An 18,642-nucleotide genomic window follows, 5' to 3' on the forward strand; every position below is an offset into this window, starting at 1 on the left:
CTTGAAAATTAAGTAAAAGCATTTCTCCTGTTTCTTAAAGAAAAAGCAGGAAACAAAAGCAGTATTTAATAAATAGGAAAAAAAAGGAATCCATCTTTTATAGCCAGGGAAATCACTGCAGAAATAAAAATAAGGTTTCATATCAGGCATCTGATATCTTGACATCTTACTTGAAGCAATCAATACCTTTGATTGCATGTAAATTTGTCTTGACACGAAGGTGAAGCTCAAACAGGTACTTGGAAGATGCAAGTGAAGCGTGTGTTATAACCCTTATAACCCCTTTCTATTTGTAAACTTTCGGAAACATTGAGCAAATTATGCCTTGTTAAGTAAGGCATTTCCAACTTTGCTCTTAGGAGGTAGTACAGCTTACTCAACAGGACACTGGCCTCAGCTCAGATGTCTGGCATCTATTCCTTTCTCAGCTGCTGTGAGAAAATGAATCTGTTGTTTCATCTCTGCATGCCCCTTTCATCCTTCAGTCCCTCTTGTCCGTTTAGAGTGTGTGTTCTGAGCTGGAGTCTTTTCTCTTTGGAGAGGTGTGTATATACCACATAAAATAATGGAGTGGCAGTTCTGTCAGGTCCTCTAGGGACTGATATAAAATGAAACCTGGAAAAGTTACACACTTTTTTATAAATCATTAGCATATTAACTTCACTGTATAAGGCAACGTTCATGCAGAGGTCAGTGTCCCAGAGATCTAGCTGTAATACTGAAGACCCAGGACACCCAAGAGAGGTTATAGAAACAGTGGGGATTTTCCCATTTTATCTGAAAGATTCATAGCATACATAGCTGTGAAGTTTACTTGAAAGCAAAGGCAACTGGGAAGCTATTGGTGGGACTCTGTAGCAAACATGTACTGACTCCACAACTCACATGTGACTTCCTTTGGCAATTGAATGCTGTTTGGGGTATAAAAAGAAAAGAAAGAAACTGTAGGGAGGAGTGTAATGCAAAATGTTTTAAGATGTAAAATTACTCTGAAGTTACTGCATTCCCCCTTGAAGATACCTGTGGTTTATGGAACACAGTTTTATGGAAACTGCCTTTGTATTCATTCTGATAATCCTTATCTGCTTTTTCAGTCTTTTTTTTTTTTTTTTTTTTTTTTTGCACAAATGACAGTAATTTGAGTACTTAAATATCTGGCAATAGAGTTTCATTCTAGTTATGACTTATGACAGCAGTGCTTATGAAGGCAGTAGTGCCTGACAGAGCGTGAGAAGAGGCAGTGGTCATCATTGACATGCCCATCATTCTTTTTGTGGTTCATGCATCCTTTTACCTCAATAGCAGCATCTCATCTTCTTAAGCTGGCAATAAGACCTTTGTCATTTTATTAATGTGTGAAGAATTGGTGTTTGATATGTCCTTATCATCAGCTGCTGAGTGTTTGCATTGGGCATTTCATGCTGAGATCAGAAGCTAGAAGGAATGGACTGTTTTTCAGAATTCCTCAATATGTGTATGTATTTTCATCAAGACAGTCTTACATAGCTGATTACTAAAAACACATGGTCAGTATGAATTACCAAAGCAGCTGCTTTTACCTGCCTTATGCAGTGCATCAAACCAAGTATGACATAGCTGTTTATGCAGAGAGCTCATCAAATGAGTTCAAGACAGGAATGAACTTGAACTGAAGAATTTGTTTTAATGTTGTGTGAATTCTGAGAGATGTCTGAAAGACCCAAGGCACCATGGGTTAGAGTGACACAGGATGGCTGAGTTTGGCAGGCACCCCTTAAGCTTGCTTAGTCCAACTCCCCTGCTTAAGCAGGGTCAGCTGCACCAGGTTGCTGAGGACCATGTTCTGTCAGGCTTTGAATATCTCAAAAGATGGAAGCTCTGCAGCCTCTCTGGGCAGTTTGTCCTAGAGTTTGACCCTGGGGGATCACCAGTAGCACTTGATAGCTGCTGATGCAGTATCATGCATTAAATTAGGTAACTAAGTTGTGCTAAAGAGCGTTTTCTGTCACCTTGTAATGGTGCTATGAATTATCTTTGCATTATTTATTGATGCTCTAAATGATTTATTTTCTTCAGTTTTTAATTTCCAGTATCTTTGATGCATTCAAGTAATACGTATGGCATTTTTGGCAGCAGTTTTTAACTTTCCCTCTTTTCATGCCACAGCACATATTATATCCAGCTAGAAGCATTTCCTCACTGGTCCCCTTTTTGGTTAGCAGTGTTCCTCATGTGACTTGCATCACTGTAAAAGTTAACAGACTGAAAAAGGACAATTAAAAAGGGTTGTTTGGCAAACATTGCCTTTTTTTCTTTATGACTGCTCTGCAAATGCAGGAATAAGAGCAAAGTGCATGAAATGTGACAGTGTAGCACCTAGCCCATCTCTTGGTTTAGTTTTCAAGCATTGGTTCCACCTGGAAATCAGACTTAGATATGTGGTACACACCTACATAACACCACCCAACTGAGGGTTTTTAAGTACTTAATTAAAGCTTATGGACTCTTTCAAGGCTGTATGCTGTTCCCTTTCTAGGTGGCTAGCATGGACATGGGTGAATAATTTATAGGTCTGTGAGCCATGGCTCCTCATCTCTGTTACTTGACTCCTAGCTTGGTAAAAATAAGCCCCCATTTATTATTGACTGTTGTTCCTGAGACAAATGTTACATAACAACAACACCACCAAATTATGCTCACAGCATTGCTTCTTCTGTTAGATTTTTAGAAAAGAGGCTGAAGGTCCCCATGGACTTTATTGAGGTAACCCAGCCTGACTGCAGTCTGCAGGGCCCTGCAGAACTTCCCTCTTCATGGGCATCTGCAAGGGCTGCTCTCAGCCCTGGATGCATTTACTGGTGAGGGGGCACTCGTCAGTGTCTCACTGCAGCCTGGCAACCTCTGGCAGCAGAAATGTCTGCAGGCAGCTGACACCAGCATGGAGGAGTCTCAAGTGTGAAGCAGGAGACTTCCTTGCAATGAAAATTGCTTGCAGTCATATCTGTGCCCCAGAGTGCTTCGTGTCCAGAGGTTTCGGTGAGGCCCTCAGCTGTAAACTCTTCTTGTGCTCAAAGCCAAGAACATGAATTTTCACTTTAGTTTCTAATTACACAGGATAAAACTGCTTTCTTAGGGTCTTTTCCTTAGTGTCTCAAGATGTTTGCAGGTCACTGGCTTCAATGCTAGCCCACAACATGACAGAGACAGCATGGCCAGTTTGAAAACCTTTTGATTTTCTTGCACAGCAATTGCTTGATGTCAAAGTTGGCAATTTTCTGATTTATAAAATAAATTCAGAGAAAAAAAAATATTTTCCAGTGTTTCAGAGAGTTAAACATGACAAAGCAAAGTGTGTTAGTTTTTGTTCCACTCACAGGAATGAAACATCATTCTATAAATCCATAGTTACTCTGATTAGTGAAATTTCTACTATAAAATCTGGGCAATTTTTGTCTTGAGTCTTACAGAATTGTTCAAAACCAGCAATGGAGTTGCCTCTACAGCTTAACTTGTGTTAATGTGTCTGTAGTGCAGAAGTCCATCAGTTAAAGAATTTATCATTGTTCAATCCTTTTATGATTGCATATATTTAAGAGGATTCAGAAGAAAATTTTAAAAGTGACTATGACTTGACATAAATTTAATGCTAAAATTATTAGAACATAATTCAGCACCTGTAACCTACCCAGTGACTTCTGTGGGATTGCAATGCTTCAAGTCAGGAGCAAACAGGTCATTTAAGAACAAGATGAGCTTCTTAAAATGAAATCAGTCACAATACTGTATAACCTTATGCTGTAGCATTTGGTCTTTCTGCTTATCATGTGTCTTATGAAAGGATCTTCACCTTGGATGGAATTGAAATGCATTAACTTTCTATTCCATCTCTCTAAAATAGCAGTCAACTGAGCCAACCAAGTCAGTCTCCATGACAGCAAGAGAAACATGCCTGTTACCCACAGGGAGAGCTGGACTCTGTTCTGAATGATTGTTTCAGTGATCAAAAGATATGTATTATAGGAATGTACCGTTGTGCTGTGGGAAATTTTGCTTTCGTTCTCTTCAAAGGCTTCAGGCATCTCAGGAAAACCAAGAAAAATCGTAACAGTAGGTCTTACAAGCACACATGAGTTTATCGTCATCTGATACTGATTTCTACTGCATGTAAATAAATATATCAATAATTTATGTATGTCATCTTTATAGTCAAACAGTCCTGGGTTTTTTTCCTTCTTACTTGGCATGGCAGGACTATCCCCAGTCTGTGTTTCTGCCTGGAGCCCATAGCTCTTACTTGTGAATTCACACAGTTCTCTGGGTTTGTTAATCAAGAAAGGAGTGGGTCTTCTGCTAAGTGAGTCCTTCCCAGGGAGCTGTGCACCTCCTAGCTCTGGTCAGGGAGCAGGATAAAGGAATCAAGGCAAAGGAATTGCAAGCAGTGAATGAGTGTGGTGGGGGAAAATATCCAATTTACTGATTATCAAAATTTGATGTGGAATTCTGTTAATGTTGGAATTATTGTTGACATTATGACAAAGCTGATGGAGGCTGATAAAACTGGAGGGGAGGCAGAGATAATGAATTAGGAAAGAAGGAGATTCAAGGGAATAGGGAGTTAGAGAGGGTCAATGGGTACTGGAGCAGAGAATAGCCAGGATAATAATCCTCTGCCAGCATCTCTGCTGCAGCTCCTAGTTGGGTGTCAGTTTCTACAGCTCATCTTGGCTTTGAGAGAGGCCTTGCAAGCTTTATTTGTGCTCCCTGAACCCACCTGGCTTGGGGAAAAGTAGTCCTTTCCCTGCCTATGTGGTCCCAGAGGGAATCAGTTGTTCCTGAATGGAAAGAATTGTGATTTCACTCAACTTGCTTCTGGCCCAGCTGATGAGGACTCCTGACTGTAAGAGAAATGTAGTCCTGGGCTACCTGGGATACCCCAGATTATCTGGAAATTTGTTCTGGAACAACACATCCTTGTGATATAGAGGGGCTCAAAAGCAGAAGCAAATTCCTAAGTGTTCCTCAACACAAGTAAGAGCAAGGAAAGAATTCATAAATCAGTTGTAACTCATCAGTGGAGAACAGGGGAAGCGCTGCGGTGGAGTTACTGTAGGGATTTTCCTGCTTGAACTCTGTTCGTTCCAGAAGAAAATGGATGCATACTGTTGCTGAGGAAACGAGTCTCCCAGGGGAAGCTTGGCTTTTCCCCAGTGTGAATTTTTGCTGTCTCATGCTCACACAAGGCAATTAACCTAAAACCTACAAACTGCACATGGTATGGCTCTGTACAGTTATTTTATTTCAAATGTATTATGAATTTTATACAGTTGCATGTGGCTTTAATCATTAACAGCCAAGAAACAGATTAAAGTTTATATTCCTCTTTAAATATTTGTATTCCTATAATGGAACTTTGCCCATTTTTCTCTGTAGGTGCCAGCTTGTATAATGACAACAATAAATACTTCTGGTTTCATCATTCTCAAGGGGACACGATGACAGTTCAGGATCCAAACCAGATGAATCTCTGTGCTGCTGTTTGGACTGTTGTCTCCTATGTAATTGCTGACATGGAGGATATGTTGCCAAGGTAATAAAACAGCAAGAAAGAAGATTTCTATTCTTCAGTAAAGATTGCAAGTCCACTAATGTATGTGGATTGTAGCTGTAATAAATTCTGCTACCCTTGGTTTTCTGCTTTATTATTATATCTGTTTTCCTCAAAACACACTCTCTTTTATGCATTCCTGCTTCTTTTTGCTGTTTTGGTCTCTTCCATTTATGATTTTCACTTAAATGTATTCCTTTAAGTAGTTCTTATATTTCAGATGAAGATATGATACCTCTTTGACTATGATGTAATAACCATTTGAATGCACAGTGATCTTGTGCAGAAGGAAAAATATACCAAATAAATTTTTTTGCATCAGAATAGTGTATTGATTTTGTGTACACGTTTACTGATTTTGTTTCTGTCTTTCATTCTGTGCATTGGAATTATGTACTATTAGCTAAACAGCTCTTTCTTTTCACTGTTTTAAGGCAGTACTGTAGTTTCTAGAAGTTTTCAGGTTATAGGGCAAAATAATCTTGTCTTTTTTAATGGTAATATATCGTAGAATGGTCAAATTATAGTCAAAATGCTAAAATAATATAATAGCTTCAGTCAGGTCCATTTTTAGGTCTTATGAGAGGTTCACCAAAGACTCAGATAAACCAGGACACAGAGGATATAAAGCCAACAGAGGATTCCCAGCTTTCCTGTGTTTTTTTGGGCATCTCCTCATGGAAAGTCATGTGTGTCTTTTTCTTTCTCATGGAAGACTCACCATTGTGACAGGCAGAGAATTTCGTGTGGCAGTTTTTCTACAAAATGCCATGTTTCAGAAACAACACACAGCTGTGATTTGTGACCTTCAATACTTGCCAGCTGATATCCAAAGAAAATGTAAGAGCAGATTTTGATTCAGAATTCTGAAGCCATTCCTAGCTGCCCCTCGCTTGCAGGGATGGTCTCCCATGCTGAAGCTGGGTTAGAGGATGCTGGTACAAATTTACTTTGATGGAGGGATTAACCTGGGAATTTGATTCTTATATGCTTTGTTGACTTGGGGGTTGGGGTTTTTACATGCTTTACTGAGATTATGAATATTGAGATGAGTTTCAGGCATAACCGGTCTTGGGGAATATTTTAAGGCACATGATTTCTGCTCATTTCCTTGTGACGTGATCCTTGTTTGTGATTTTAAATTTTACAACAAGCAAACTTAGTGTGTGAATAACTGCTGCAATGTAGTCAGCACCAAACAACTAATGTTACAAACGTGGAGCATTATACCAAATAGCAGGCAGTCCCTAGTGCTGTTAATCAGTTCTGCTGTTGAGCAATAGCTGAATCATGAGCAATTCATTTTTATAGAATTCATAATCATGGTATCTGTTTACTGTCATTATAGCTGTTTTCCATCAAAGTTATTAACTATTTCAATATTCCTTCCAAATCATTTTAAGAGCATAAAAGCTGCCTGGAGATACGCTGCTCTTGTCTTTTTAAAGAAATAATGTTGAAATAAAGTTAGCAAAGATTTCCTCTGCTTTCAAGGCGTGATGCCTGTGTTTCTTTTTGCTTGACAAGAGCATACTTGGAGGTGCTCACCACTGACAGATCCTCAGCTGTCTCCAAATCCAGCCTTTTGTCCTTCACACAATGTGACTGGCTGTTTCCTGGATTATTGTTCCATATTGTTTTCCCTCAGGGTATGAGGCTTTGTACATCAGAAATTCAGAAGGGTGTTGTGTGACGTTACCTATATTGTTGCAAATCTTAACCTGTGCTCTCTTGGAAATGGTGTTTATTTGTGTTTTTCTCCGTTGCCTCAAGTCAAACGGAAAATCTCTGGAGTCAAGAATACTCCTCTGCAGAGAGGAGAATAACACTACAAGTATGCACATGGCACCACAGCACATGTCAAGATGTGCTTGTCAGCTCCTGAGTAAGAAAATTAACCATTCCCAGGCTAAAAGGAACACAACTATGTAAGATAGACTGTAAAAATTAAGACCATGATGCCCCTGAAGAAAATGTAACCTTCATGTCAGGTTCAGATACACAGCTCTAGAGAGAAGCACTGATTTTGGAAAAAAAAATGTTCAAAAATCAAAACTACCATGTTATTTTTATAGAAATAATGAAAATAAAAATATTTGATTTTTGAAATTGAAAAGCAAATTTTTTTTTTTTACTTGTAAAACCAGATTTCATTAAAATAAGACATCGTCTCTGATTCAGTCTATTTTTTCTGATGTGTATTAGTTCTCAGACCTAAAAATTCATCTGTTCACAGTACTCTCCTGGTAATCTGCCTGTTCAGATGTACCTCTCTCAAAACTTTCCATAAATGAGGAGATGCTAATAAATTTCTTTTCTTTCCCAGTGGGTTTTTGCACCATCTGTGCAAGAGCTTATCTTTACCACTGCTCAGTGTAGCAATTATGTTATTCCAATTAGTGGCCATTAAACATGGATCACTTGGTCAATTTTCAACTCAAGAGCACTTCTGAGGTGATCCAGGTAGGCCAACATAACTTTTCCTTCCACTCACATGCCATTAGTCTTTGAGAATCTTTCTCAACTTTTAATTGAGAAAGTAGTAGCTTAGGACATTATTTATATTACTATTATTGTGAGGGTCACCTGCCATAAATCTGTGCTTATGATAAGTAATTTGATAATATTCTAGGTCAAGGGGAACATGGGTATATTTCCCTCCAATAAACATTTGAGGTTTTCCCTGCAAAGATCTGTGAGGTGAGAGCTGAAAAATCAGCACTAGCATTTAAATAGATGTCAAAAATTTAAATTTCAAATAGTAATTTTCCTCAAGGTATTATAAATCTCTTGCATCTGCTGAGAAGGGAGGCCTCTGGGTAGTCTTCCTTTCAGCTACAACTCAAAGCTTTTAGACATAGTTACAGAGGTCTGAGGCCAATACATAATTCATTTACCTGACTAGACTATAGTACAAATGCTGATGAAAAATCTGTTTTCAATACTGCATAATGTAATGTAAGTAATTTTACCAGGTAATAAAAGAAGAATTGTAGGGTAGGTTTGCTTTTGTTCTTCATTGTGCCAAGACAATACTGACATTTCACTGTCTCTTTGAATGATTCTGTTCTAGACTTTTAGCTCCCTTAAAATAATTAAAAACAGAGAGAGAGTTGAAGCAGTGCTGATTCTGCTCCTCCATTACAAACATCCTTGGCTGTGTATTTAGTTAGTATGCTTCCCCCATAGCAATTTGAGACACTTCCATTTACCATAAGTAAATATCAAACTGATCTTGATATCTATATCTGTCTCATGAAATATACATACCATCTAAATGTGCCCAAATGATTAATTTACTGCTGTGTAATGATTAGCATAAAAATCTCATCACTGCACAGGATAGAAATGTTGCCACTAATTGCTGGTTGGAGTGAACAATGTTTTCTGCATAGAAGTTAATGATGCATTGCAGCTCTTGAATGGGAAAACTCAAGACATTCTGGGAGAGATTTTTTCCCTTCTTTTGCACTAAATGTTAGGAGACACTGATCATATATAACAAAAAGGAATAGATATAATAGATATGTATAATAGAAAGGAAATTACACCTTTTGTAGTCTTCTGTCTACTGCAAATACATGGAAGCACTGCCCACACACACTGTGGACTTTTTAATGGTCGTTATTTCTGGAAACTCCAGCTTTTTTTGCACAAAGGTATGGCCAGCTGTGGGCCTGTGATTTGCAGTTGCAAATGTTAATAAGTACATTATGCTAGCACCTGTTTAAGGTTTCAGATGCCTCTCTTCTTGATAATCGTGTTTGCACTTGGAGGAGGGGCCTTGATGATGACCTTATATCCAACTCTGTGTCCAGCTTGCAGTTTGATTTCACTGCAGGACAGATCAACCTCCTGTAGTATATGTTAAGTTTATGTCTTCTGGAGGGTTTTTCATATTTTCCTTTATTTCTCAGCCCTTGCACTTTGTCATAGATATTAGGAATGACTAACTGACTGAAAAAATCTCTGTATTTTGTGCATTAGGGTTCAGGAACTGTGCAATGCAATTGAGATGACTCAATTGCACATAAGCACACAGTAGAGAGCTCCACCAGGGCCAACATTTGCCATTATCACTGACTTCTGTTACTGGCAGACAGAGCTTTGTGATCAATGCAGTGAATTTTTATCACCAGTCGTGGTTGTCTCCATAACTATGTGAAAATCAGGCTTATGAAACCTAAAGAGGGAATATCTGGAAGAGGGACCACAAAAGCCACAAAAAGAGCAAGGTTATACTGACTCAGGAACTGTGGTTTTAAGTACCAATGTTTGACTCTGCTTTGCTGTGTGAGTTGGGGAACACTACCTAAAGCTCCCTCAGTTCCACTGTTAAATGTTGGTAGTGGTGTTTGGTGCTGGTGGTATAGCCTGATTTAACAACACTGTGTTAAAAGACATGCTGCAAGTAAAATCTGCTTTCATAGCAGAGGTGAGGTTCAGCTGGAGGAGAGGAATAAAACGTTAATACCTTCCAGCTACATGAGAGTTCACCTGTAGAATGTGTCTTTTAGTAATTACTGATTGCATTTGCAATACTTGCATTATTCACATTATTTGCATTCACTATTTGACATGAAAAACAAAATGAAATATTCCTCCTTCAGATACTGCCATTTCAAAATAGACTTTGGACATCAGGCATATCAATTTTAAATCAGTGGAACTTTGCATCTGGGAATGATGTGGGACAATTATGTGTGCAAAATGATCTCACAAAATGCCATCTATATGTATAATTTCACTACATTGAACTGTCACACATATACTAAATATTTCACAGAATCAGGGGCCACACACTGGGGCAGTTTGGGAAAAGGGAATAGGTTAAATGATTTCCCAACAGTCATGCAGCCAGTCAGTCCTAAAGCTAAGTATAGTTTAGTTTCTGCTTCAGCCAATCTGTGCTGCCCATAAATGAGTTGCTACTTTCTTTTTATACCACTGAGAAAACTTTGAAGCTGAAGTGTAAAATTTTGTGCAAAAATGACACTTTCCACTGGTTATAGGCAATGTATGCAGACTGAACTATTGGGAAAGTCTTCAAAACTGATTTCACTGAGGTTCTTTGTGACTCAAGTTATAATCTCTGGAATATGTCAGCTTCAGCTTTGTGAGTATGATTATGCAATATATTTTGCTTATTCTAAATTGTCTATATATATTTGCTTCTTCTAGAGATATTATGTCAGTAATACAGCTGCAGAGAATTCATATAATTGCTCGTACTTAGAAGCAAATTTCACAATTCTTTTACACTTCTTCATTTTTTATTTTGCTTTAAATTTCTGTCACTGGGACAGAAAGGTTTCACAAATTTTAATATGAGACATAATGCAGAGGCTAATGATTATTCAAGAGCAGATAACAAAATATTTATAGCTTTTAATGAAGTGTCGTGCTGATCTTTCCATGGCTATTATTGAGCTTTAGCTCATCAGGAAGATGAGTTTAACAAGAGGAATTGCTAGAAAGGGAGTTGTGAGACATTTAACCATGGAAAGTTAAATGTTAATGCTTTACCCCTCCAAATTGTTCATTGTAGAAGTAGAGAAAGCTATAAATACCCACATGAAAATGCTTGATTGTCTTCAGCAGTGATTCCCAGTGCTGAGTCCTGCATAGAAGGTATTTTAAGCCTCTGTAACGTAGCCTGAAGCCTAAACATGAAATGCTGAGATGCAAACACACATTATTCACATTGTGAATTCCTATATTCCTTTTTCTCAATGTAAACAGGATGCAGCTCTATTGGGAATTCAGCTTGGCTTTGGTATTGCTGACCCTCCAAGCAGGACTGCCCTGGCTATGTAGCAAGCCTATTGGAAGGATAAGTATGAGCAGCAGAAGAAATTGCTTAAAATGTTGGTCTTGTTAGACCTTTCTAAAACAATGAAACTGTGGGGGGGGGGTTAATGCACAAATGCCTTTAGTTTGTTAACAGCTGAACTTAAGTTTCAGCATGTGCAGTTGTTGGAACACTCTTCTTTCTTCTCACAAACAGTAGTCTCTTTATAGGTATGAGAAGATAATAAATGAAGTAATTCAGTAGTCTCTGTATAAGTACCACATGTATTAAACCACAGCCTAAGTTACGAAAAATGTAACTTAAGTCAACATTTATCAACAAGAACTAACTTTTAAATATGAAGAGAGGATTAATTTCCAAGTTGTTAGAAGGAAACATGTGATAGATGTGATAGAAAGAAGTATAAACTTTTACTTTCAATACAGCAAAATCTCATTTCAGGTGTTCCACATAGTGTGCTTGCATAGAACTCATAGGAGAAATTAGAGAGGATTTGCATAGCTTTCCCTGTTGAACAAAATTCCAACAGTGCTTGCTGGCGTCAGTAGAGGCTGCCCCTCCAGAGACCCTCTGGTTAGGGAGTTGTCCATCCCTGCATATTTGATAACACTGGGGGTGCCATATTCCCAGAACCTGAATTTATGGGGTGAGGGCCAGAAGCATTTATTAGGAATGTTCTGCAAGAAGTGTGTGGCACAGCTGTTCTTGCCACCACATCTTCATATGACAAGCAACTAATGAACCAGCTGTTGGTGGCTCAGCCACCCTCTGAGCCCGTGTGGTTCTGTAGGATGTGTGATCCCTCCAGGCTTCACTTGGAGGAAGGAGAACTGAAGATCACTGACAAGAGTCCAGGGGTGTGGTTGACCTTTTTCTATACCAAGAATGTGGGATTGTCGTAGAGAATCTTTCTGCTCATCCCCTGGATGCAGAGGACCTGTGCATCCATGCTCCCATAGAACTAGAATGAGGGGAGTTTTCATACTTGTGGACCATTTGGACGTAAGTACTTTTTTTTGCTCTCCAAATTCTCAAAGTTCAGGAAGAGCTTGTGGTCTTCTTTGCCTCCCAAGCTGCAGTACTTGTATATCTTTTTGACTTGGATTTGAAATGTGTTTGTAATATACAACATTGTCATCACACTGTGGAATCACCGAAGTCTAATACTTTTCATGTTCCATATCTCTGCATTTCAGAGCTGTGTCTAAACAAGCAGGAACAGTAATGGCTGTCAGCAGAGTGCTTGACAATATCTTCAAAGCAGAAGAGCTGAGTAAACATTTGCTGTGTGTGCTCTATTAGGTGTCAACAAAAAATTTATTCCTCCCTCCCTCATCTGTGAAGTGATGGAGGGGGAGAATATTACTGCTCTGTGATTCTGCAACAGTTAGACTGGCTGCTACTCAGTCAGTTTGAGGCGTAAGATTATATGAGACATCAGAATTTGGCAAACTTCAGGGAAATCACAAATGTAGCAACATTGCTTATTGCATAGTGTTTATTCACACAGTAGCGAGTGATCCTTTAAAACAGAAGTGTAAGTGGCTTATAGTATTTGCAGAAACATTCTGGTGACAAACTAAAGCTTTGGAAGACTGGTGTCACTTTATTGTAATAAACTGACAAAAGTAAAATTAGTACCTGGGGTTTTTTAACTTATACTTTTAGATTCCTCTATGGGAAAAAAAAATCACCTTAGCTTAAAATAACTATAAAAAGAGTTCCCAGGGGTCCTTTGATTTACACTGGCTTAAAATATCAAGAAACAAAGATTGAAGCTCCAGATAAGCATTGGTCAACTCAGTAGGAATTTCTTCAAAAATATTTGCAAATGTGAGCATATGGTGTTGCGGTTTTCTGCAGAGTTTAACAGAGAAAGCAGTTATATTAGACATTTTCATTTTCCCAAAGTTAGCCTGATTTTGACAAAAATCCTCCTATTAATCTCAAATATTCTAACAAGTTCCAACTTTACTACCATGTTGTAAAAGTTTACTTTCTGGCCACTTTTTTTCCCCCCTTTGAATAAGCTCAGTTTAGTGGTTTTAACTTAAGACAATAAACCAGGAACTCCCAAGTTCTAATTCTGCTGTGGTAACCATCTTGCTGGGTGGTCTTGGCACACCCTAAAGGTATGCCTTCTGCGTGGACTTAATTTGTTACACACTGAAACCCCCCCAAAAACATCTATTTCCTAGCCTGGATGCAGCCAGAAGTGTGGGCCACTGTTTTGTTCTAATGAGATGTCTTTTAAATTCACTCACAGACAAAACCAGCTGAGATTTGGGGATTTTCTAATTTATGCTCCATAGGTGAATTAACCTTTCTGATGAATAACATTGCAGCTTGGCTGAAATATGAATACAATTGTGGTCCATCTTCACTGTGACTGATTCACAATTTGGAGTGGAAAAGACATCAAAATTTGGTGGATTTTTGACCTCAAGATCAACGAAACCTTGGATTTTGGGGATGTTTTCTGTTAATTAAAAAACTCTCTGCAGATAAAATTGTAGCTGCTTCCCTTCAAAGTTCTGCAAAGAGACGTCTAGAAAATAACATTATGGGGAAAAACTAGAAAAGACTTGTACAAAAACTGTCTTGTATGGTAATATCATGAGTCTGAAAACAGGCAATATATTCCAAACTTGTGTAAGTGTTGAGTTTGTTGGAGTTTTTTCTCAAAGAGCAAGAGTTAATATTAAGTGCAAAGTAATTTTAAGAGAGTGTCTAATTCATTCTTAATTCAAATTCACTTTCACTTAGGGCTATGGGAAATCTGCCCTACTGGAATCAACTGAGACAAAATTCAACAGGAAACATCCCACCCCTCTTCATTATCCTGAACAGAAATCTACACAAATCACACAGATTCTGCTTCTGTAGCTGATACTTACTGAGCCTTTAGTACAAGTAATTAGGAGTCATCCCTCATGAAACAGTTGGAAGCTAGTGAAATGTCAGAGGATTCCCCTCCATGTTCAGTTTATTACAAATTCATGTGCTATCCTCTCAATTTTGGTTAGTGGATACAATTATTAACACTGAAGACTTCTTGGGGTATAAATTAGGGTGTAAATTTGAAGTAATGCCAGTGGCTTAAAGAAGACAGTTTACTGATAACTTGGTCTTCAAACTGCACAATATATAAATTATTCACTTTCTCATCTGTCAGCTCTGGCTCTAGATTTGATACATGGTTTAAACGGCATCTCTTTGGTAAAGGAAATTGCAACAGCACTTAGCTGTATAAAACAGTTCTTCTTTGCACTTTAAGTGAAAGAACTTTGAAACCAAGCTGTCTTTAAAATACCCATTGCCCCCAAATATTTTTTCCAAATACATTTTTGTTAAAGTCAGTTTCAATTTCTGTCCCTAGTAATATACATATTCACAATCCAGTAATATACATGCTCACAATCCACACATCTGAAATAAATAAAGCTGAAATAAATCAGAGCAGGGAGGACTCACTCTTATTACAGCCACTAATGTTAGCAAAAATAGTGATTTAAAAAGTAGGAACAGCCATTGTATACAGTATGTTTGAGATACTGCTGTTCCAGGAATTAAAAATAAATTCTTGTCTTGTATTTAGAATGGAAGAAAACTAAACATCTCTAGGGAAATGGGATGCATAGGCTAAAATGGCAAGAAGTGCAAATGGGAGGATGAGAAAGTCTTACTATGCCCAAGGAAGGTAATGTAGTGCCAAGTACCTGAATCACTTAAATATTATGGTAGATGGAAAAAAAGAAATGAGAAGCTGAAGATAAAAATGCCTGTATTCAGTACATCTATATAAAAATATGAAATTCATAATCCAGGAAACCCTGTAGTTGTCTCAGGTGTTGTTACAGGACCAAGAGGTAGGCCATGCTGATGGCAGGCTTGGAGGTTTAAAGCAAACCTGGACCAGCTGGATGGAAGAAATGTGTAGAAATGTTCATTATCTTTCACCACCCAAGAAGGTGAAAACTGGCTGATCTCAGTGCACTTTTATTAGAATTCTGGTTCAAGAGAAATTTGGAACAACAGTCCCTGATACAAAAGAATTGTTGGGTGAAGCTGTGGTTGGAAACTGCAGTGTGTACCACTGCTGTAGCAGGGCTTTTCACCCTTTTCCTTTTGCTGAGGATTGTCTCATGCAGTCAATGCTGTGTCTCATCAAAGCTTACTTTAAAGTTGGAAACTAATGGTCATCCCATGATTTCCCCTGAGCAAGTTTTCTTTGCAATGAATCTTCTCTACAAACTTCATTGGAGCTTGTAGCTTGATAGCACTGGCATTCAATGCGTTTGCACAAATTTCATGCCCAAAAAACTTACCCTTGAATATGTCTTCTTGGAGAAAATTATGTTCATACAACCACAGATGTTGATTATTTGTATTACATACAAGGATTCCTAACTGAAGAAATAAAGAAAGCAAACTCAAGTGTTTTGCTTTTTCCCCAACCTTTTGAGGTCGATGCCTCTGTGGAAGCTCAGCAGCAGCCTCGGAATACAGGTGAAAGGATAACTGCTGGGTGGAGAGTGTAGGCAAGGCTTGTCAGTCAATTGCTGTGCTGTGCTATTTGCCTTTGTTACGTCACTGCAAATTCAGTATCCCAACATCACATTCAGAGAAGCCTTCCAAAAGCCAAAGGGCATTCATGTTTCACCTTCCTTTATAAAGGATGTTCTGAAACACCCAAACATGCCTACCTTCCCTGCAAAGGGCTTTTATGTGTGTAACATTGCTGTCTAATGCCATAGGTTGCTCTCTAATATATTAATGTAAACAACAGGAATAGAATCTCACCAAAAATTGTTTTTACACTTTAATATTTAGAAGAAGATGATTGCACATTTTTGTACACGATTGAAGCAAAGATTCTGCACAGATAAAGTAAGACATTTCCTGGCAAAGGAAAGTGTGGTTCCATGAGACAAAAAGGGAGGTGTATATTTTCTCACCACTGAATTTGCCTGAAGATATGTCTTATAACAAATTTCCCCTTAATGTTGTGATGATCTATAAATTCAGGTCAATTTAAATAGCCAGCCAGTCTGCATTTTAAATACTGGTTTAGTTAATAAACAGAAAAAATCTCAGAGAGCTCTAATGTATCAAGTCCTCTGAAAATCTCTTAATGGCAGTTAATAAAAAGAACTTCTAAATCAACACATCAGTTTCCTGGAAGCCAGTGGAAAGTCATTAAATCAGAAGTACTATAATGCAGACTCGCATCCCTGAAAGTGTTCAAGCACTCACATCATGATCACTTTGTGTCTGGGGAAAAAGATGATCAAAACTTCTGTGAAGAAAATCAATGTGTTATAACACGCTAATTTCTTCAAAACCAGAGTTTTCACAAGAAATTGAAAATCGTTCCTTCAAAGTAACTATATTATTGGCACCCCTTCACAAAAAGCTGCATTTTCTCCCTAACTGGCTGCAGAGGGAAAGATTGTTTCATTTGGTCTTGAGAAAAGCCCACCACTATCTCTCCTTTGTAATATGTGAAATGAAAGAACTGGGCCTGGCACAAAGACAAGCACTCCTGTGAATGCACTGCAGATTGTTTTTCATTGTATTGTTAAAAGTCTTTATTTCCAACCTGTCCCCATTTCCTAGACCTGACTACCAAAGCTCAACAAGACCTCAAACCAAACAAGGATTTAACACAACAACAACAAAGACAACACAAATGTATTTTAAGACTCCAAAATACTTTTCTTTCCTCTTTCAAACAGCTATTTATTCACCTTTAAACACAGACAACCTCTAAGGTTGAAGCTGTTTCTATCAAGAGACTCCTCTCCATCCCCATCTTACAGTAAAGCCTTCTGAACATTTGATATAAACCATAACATATTTATGCAGCTTTGTGGTGCTTTGTTCTGGTGTTGGTTTCACTAGCACTTGGCAAGGCTCTTGAAGTTTCTTTTTCCAGAGGGTTTTGTATGTTTTTCCCCAGCATCTTGATTCCTTTGGATTTGGATGGTGACAGCCTGCAAGCACTTCTTTAATCCTGACCATGTCTTGGAATAAGAAATTAAATATGAAATTTTTTTAAAAAGCAGAGATGAGTCTGTCCCTTGGGACTTCCCTATAGACAAGTGTGCTGTTTCTCTTGGCTTCATGAAGAAGATATGGTAGAACAACCATAAAGTCCCTCAGTGACTGTAGGTTGTTACTACAGGTATACCTGGTTTCATGGAAAGGCGTAGGAGTTAGGAAACCTGGTAATGAAATAGAAGTTAAGGTACTAAGTCAGTTACATTCAATATGCTTTCATGTTTTATAGAGAAGACCCTACAATGTCTTTTATAGAGTACATTAACCTGGAAATGTAATAAATTCAGACATAGATCTTGAATGCACACAGGTAGGCTGGCTCCACTCAGGACAAAATTCAAATACACTCTCTATTAGATCTTCTAAACACAGGATCTTGCACCAAGAGAGTGCAACACTCAAAGCTACACCGACTTACAGAAAGTGGTATAAAAGTATACTAACTTCTCTGAAATTGAAACCTAAGTGAATTAGATTAGCTTACATCAGTGAAAACCGTGTTTGCCCAAGATCTTGCACTTATTTGCACTGCAAATTTTAAGTTAGTGTGAGATTTCTATTCCTGATAAGCCCCTTAAGGTTCCTTGCTGCTACCTGTGTTCATGGTCCCTGGCACTGGCTGCCCATTTGTGGGCAGGTGTGCTCGTGTTTGATCAGCAAACCCTGTCTGATAAGGGTGGAACAGCTGTACTATGGCAAAAAGGCTTCCAAAACTGTCCCTGGTAGCATTGAGAAAGGACCACTGGTGGTACATGCCCATGGCCTAGGCTGTTTCTGAAACAAAAAGAGTTGATTCCAACATTATTTCTCTGAGAGGATCATTTCCAAGTGTGTTGCCCAGGCATGCAGGACTTCAACAGCATCCAAGTGACCTGTTGGATGCTACAGCTATGGTGAGACAGGGGTTTGGCATTTGCACTCTCCTACTTGATTGCTGGAAGTGGAAACTCTCCAAGAGCCCACAGAAAGTGTGCAAATGTTGTTTGCGCTGAGGGCAGACTGCCGTAAGGTACAAGGGCTGCTAAATAGGATTTTTTGTGCTTCTGGACAGGGAACTTGTCTTCCAGGAGGAAAACTGCTGCTGCTGCTGCTGCTGCTGCTGCTTTGGCTCCACATGAGGGTGTAGTGACAGCAGTGGGTCCTTCCCCTAGTCCTGAGATAACCTGTGTCAACACTGTGACAG

The 18,642-nt window shown here is 38.5% G+C and overlaps 1 protein-coding gene across 1 annotated transcript in view; it reads left to right on the top strand.

Annotated features, from left to right (window-relative positions):
- CPQ (carboxypeptidase Q) overlaps nucleotides 1–5,908 on the top strand; it is a 145,498-nt gene extending 139,590 nt beyond the window's left edge. Inside the window, exon 8 of the mRNA XM_053991471.1 lies at nucleotides 5,410–5,908. Within this exon, the coding sequence (XP_053847446.1) occupies nucleotides 5,410–5,570 (161 nt within the window). The 3' untranslated portion in view covers nucleotides 5,571–5,908. The remainder of the gene's footprint in view (nucleotides 1–5,409) is intronic.
- Nucleotides 5,909–18,642: the final 12,734 nt, after the last annotated feature.

This window comes from Vidua macroura, chromosome 1 (assembly GCF_024509145.1).
Source record: "Vidua macroura isolate BioBank_ID:100142 chromosome 1, ASM2450914v1, whole genome shotgun sequence".
Classification (NCBI taxonomy): domain Eukaryota; kingdom Metazoa; phylum Chordata; class Aves; order Passeriformes; family Viduidae; genus Vidua; species Vidua macroura.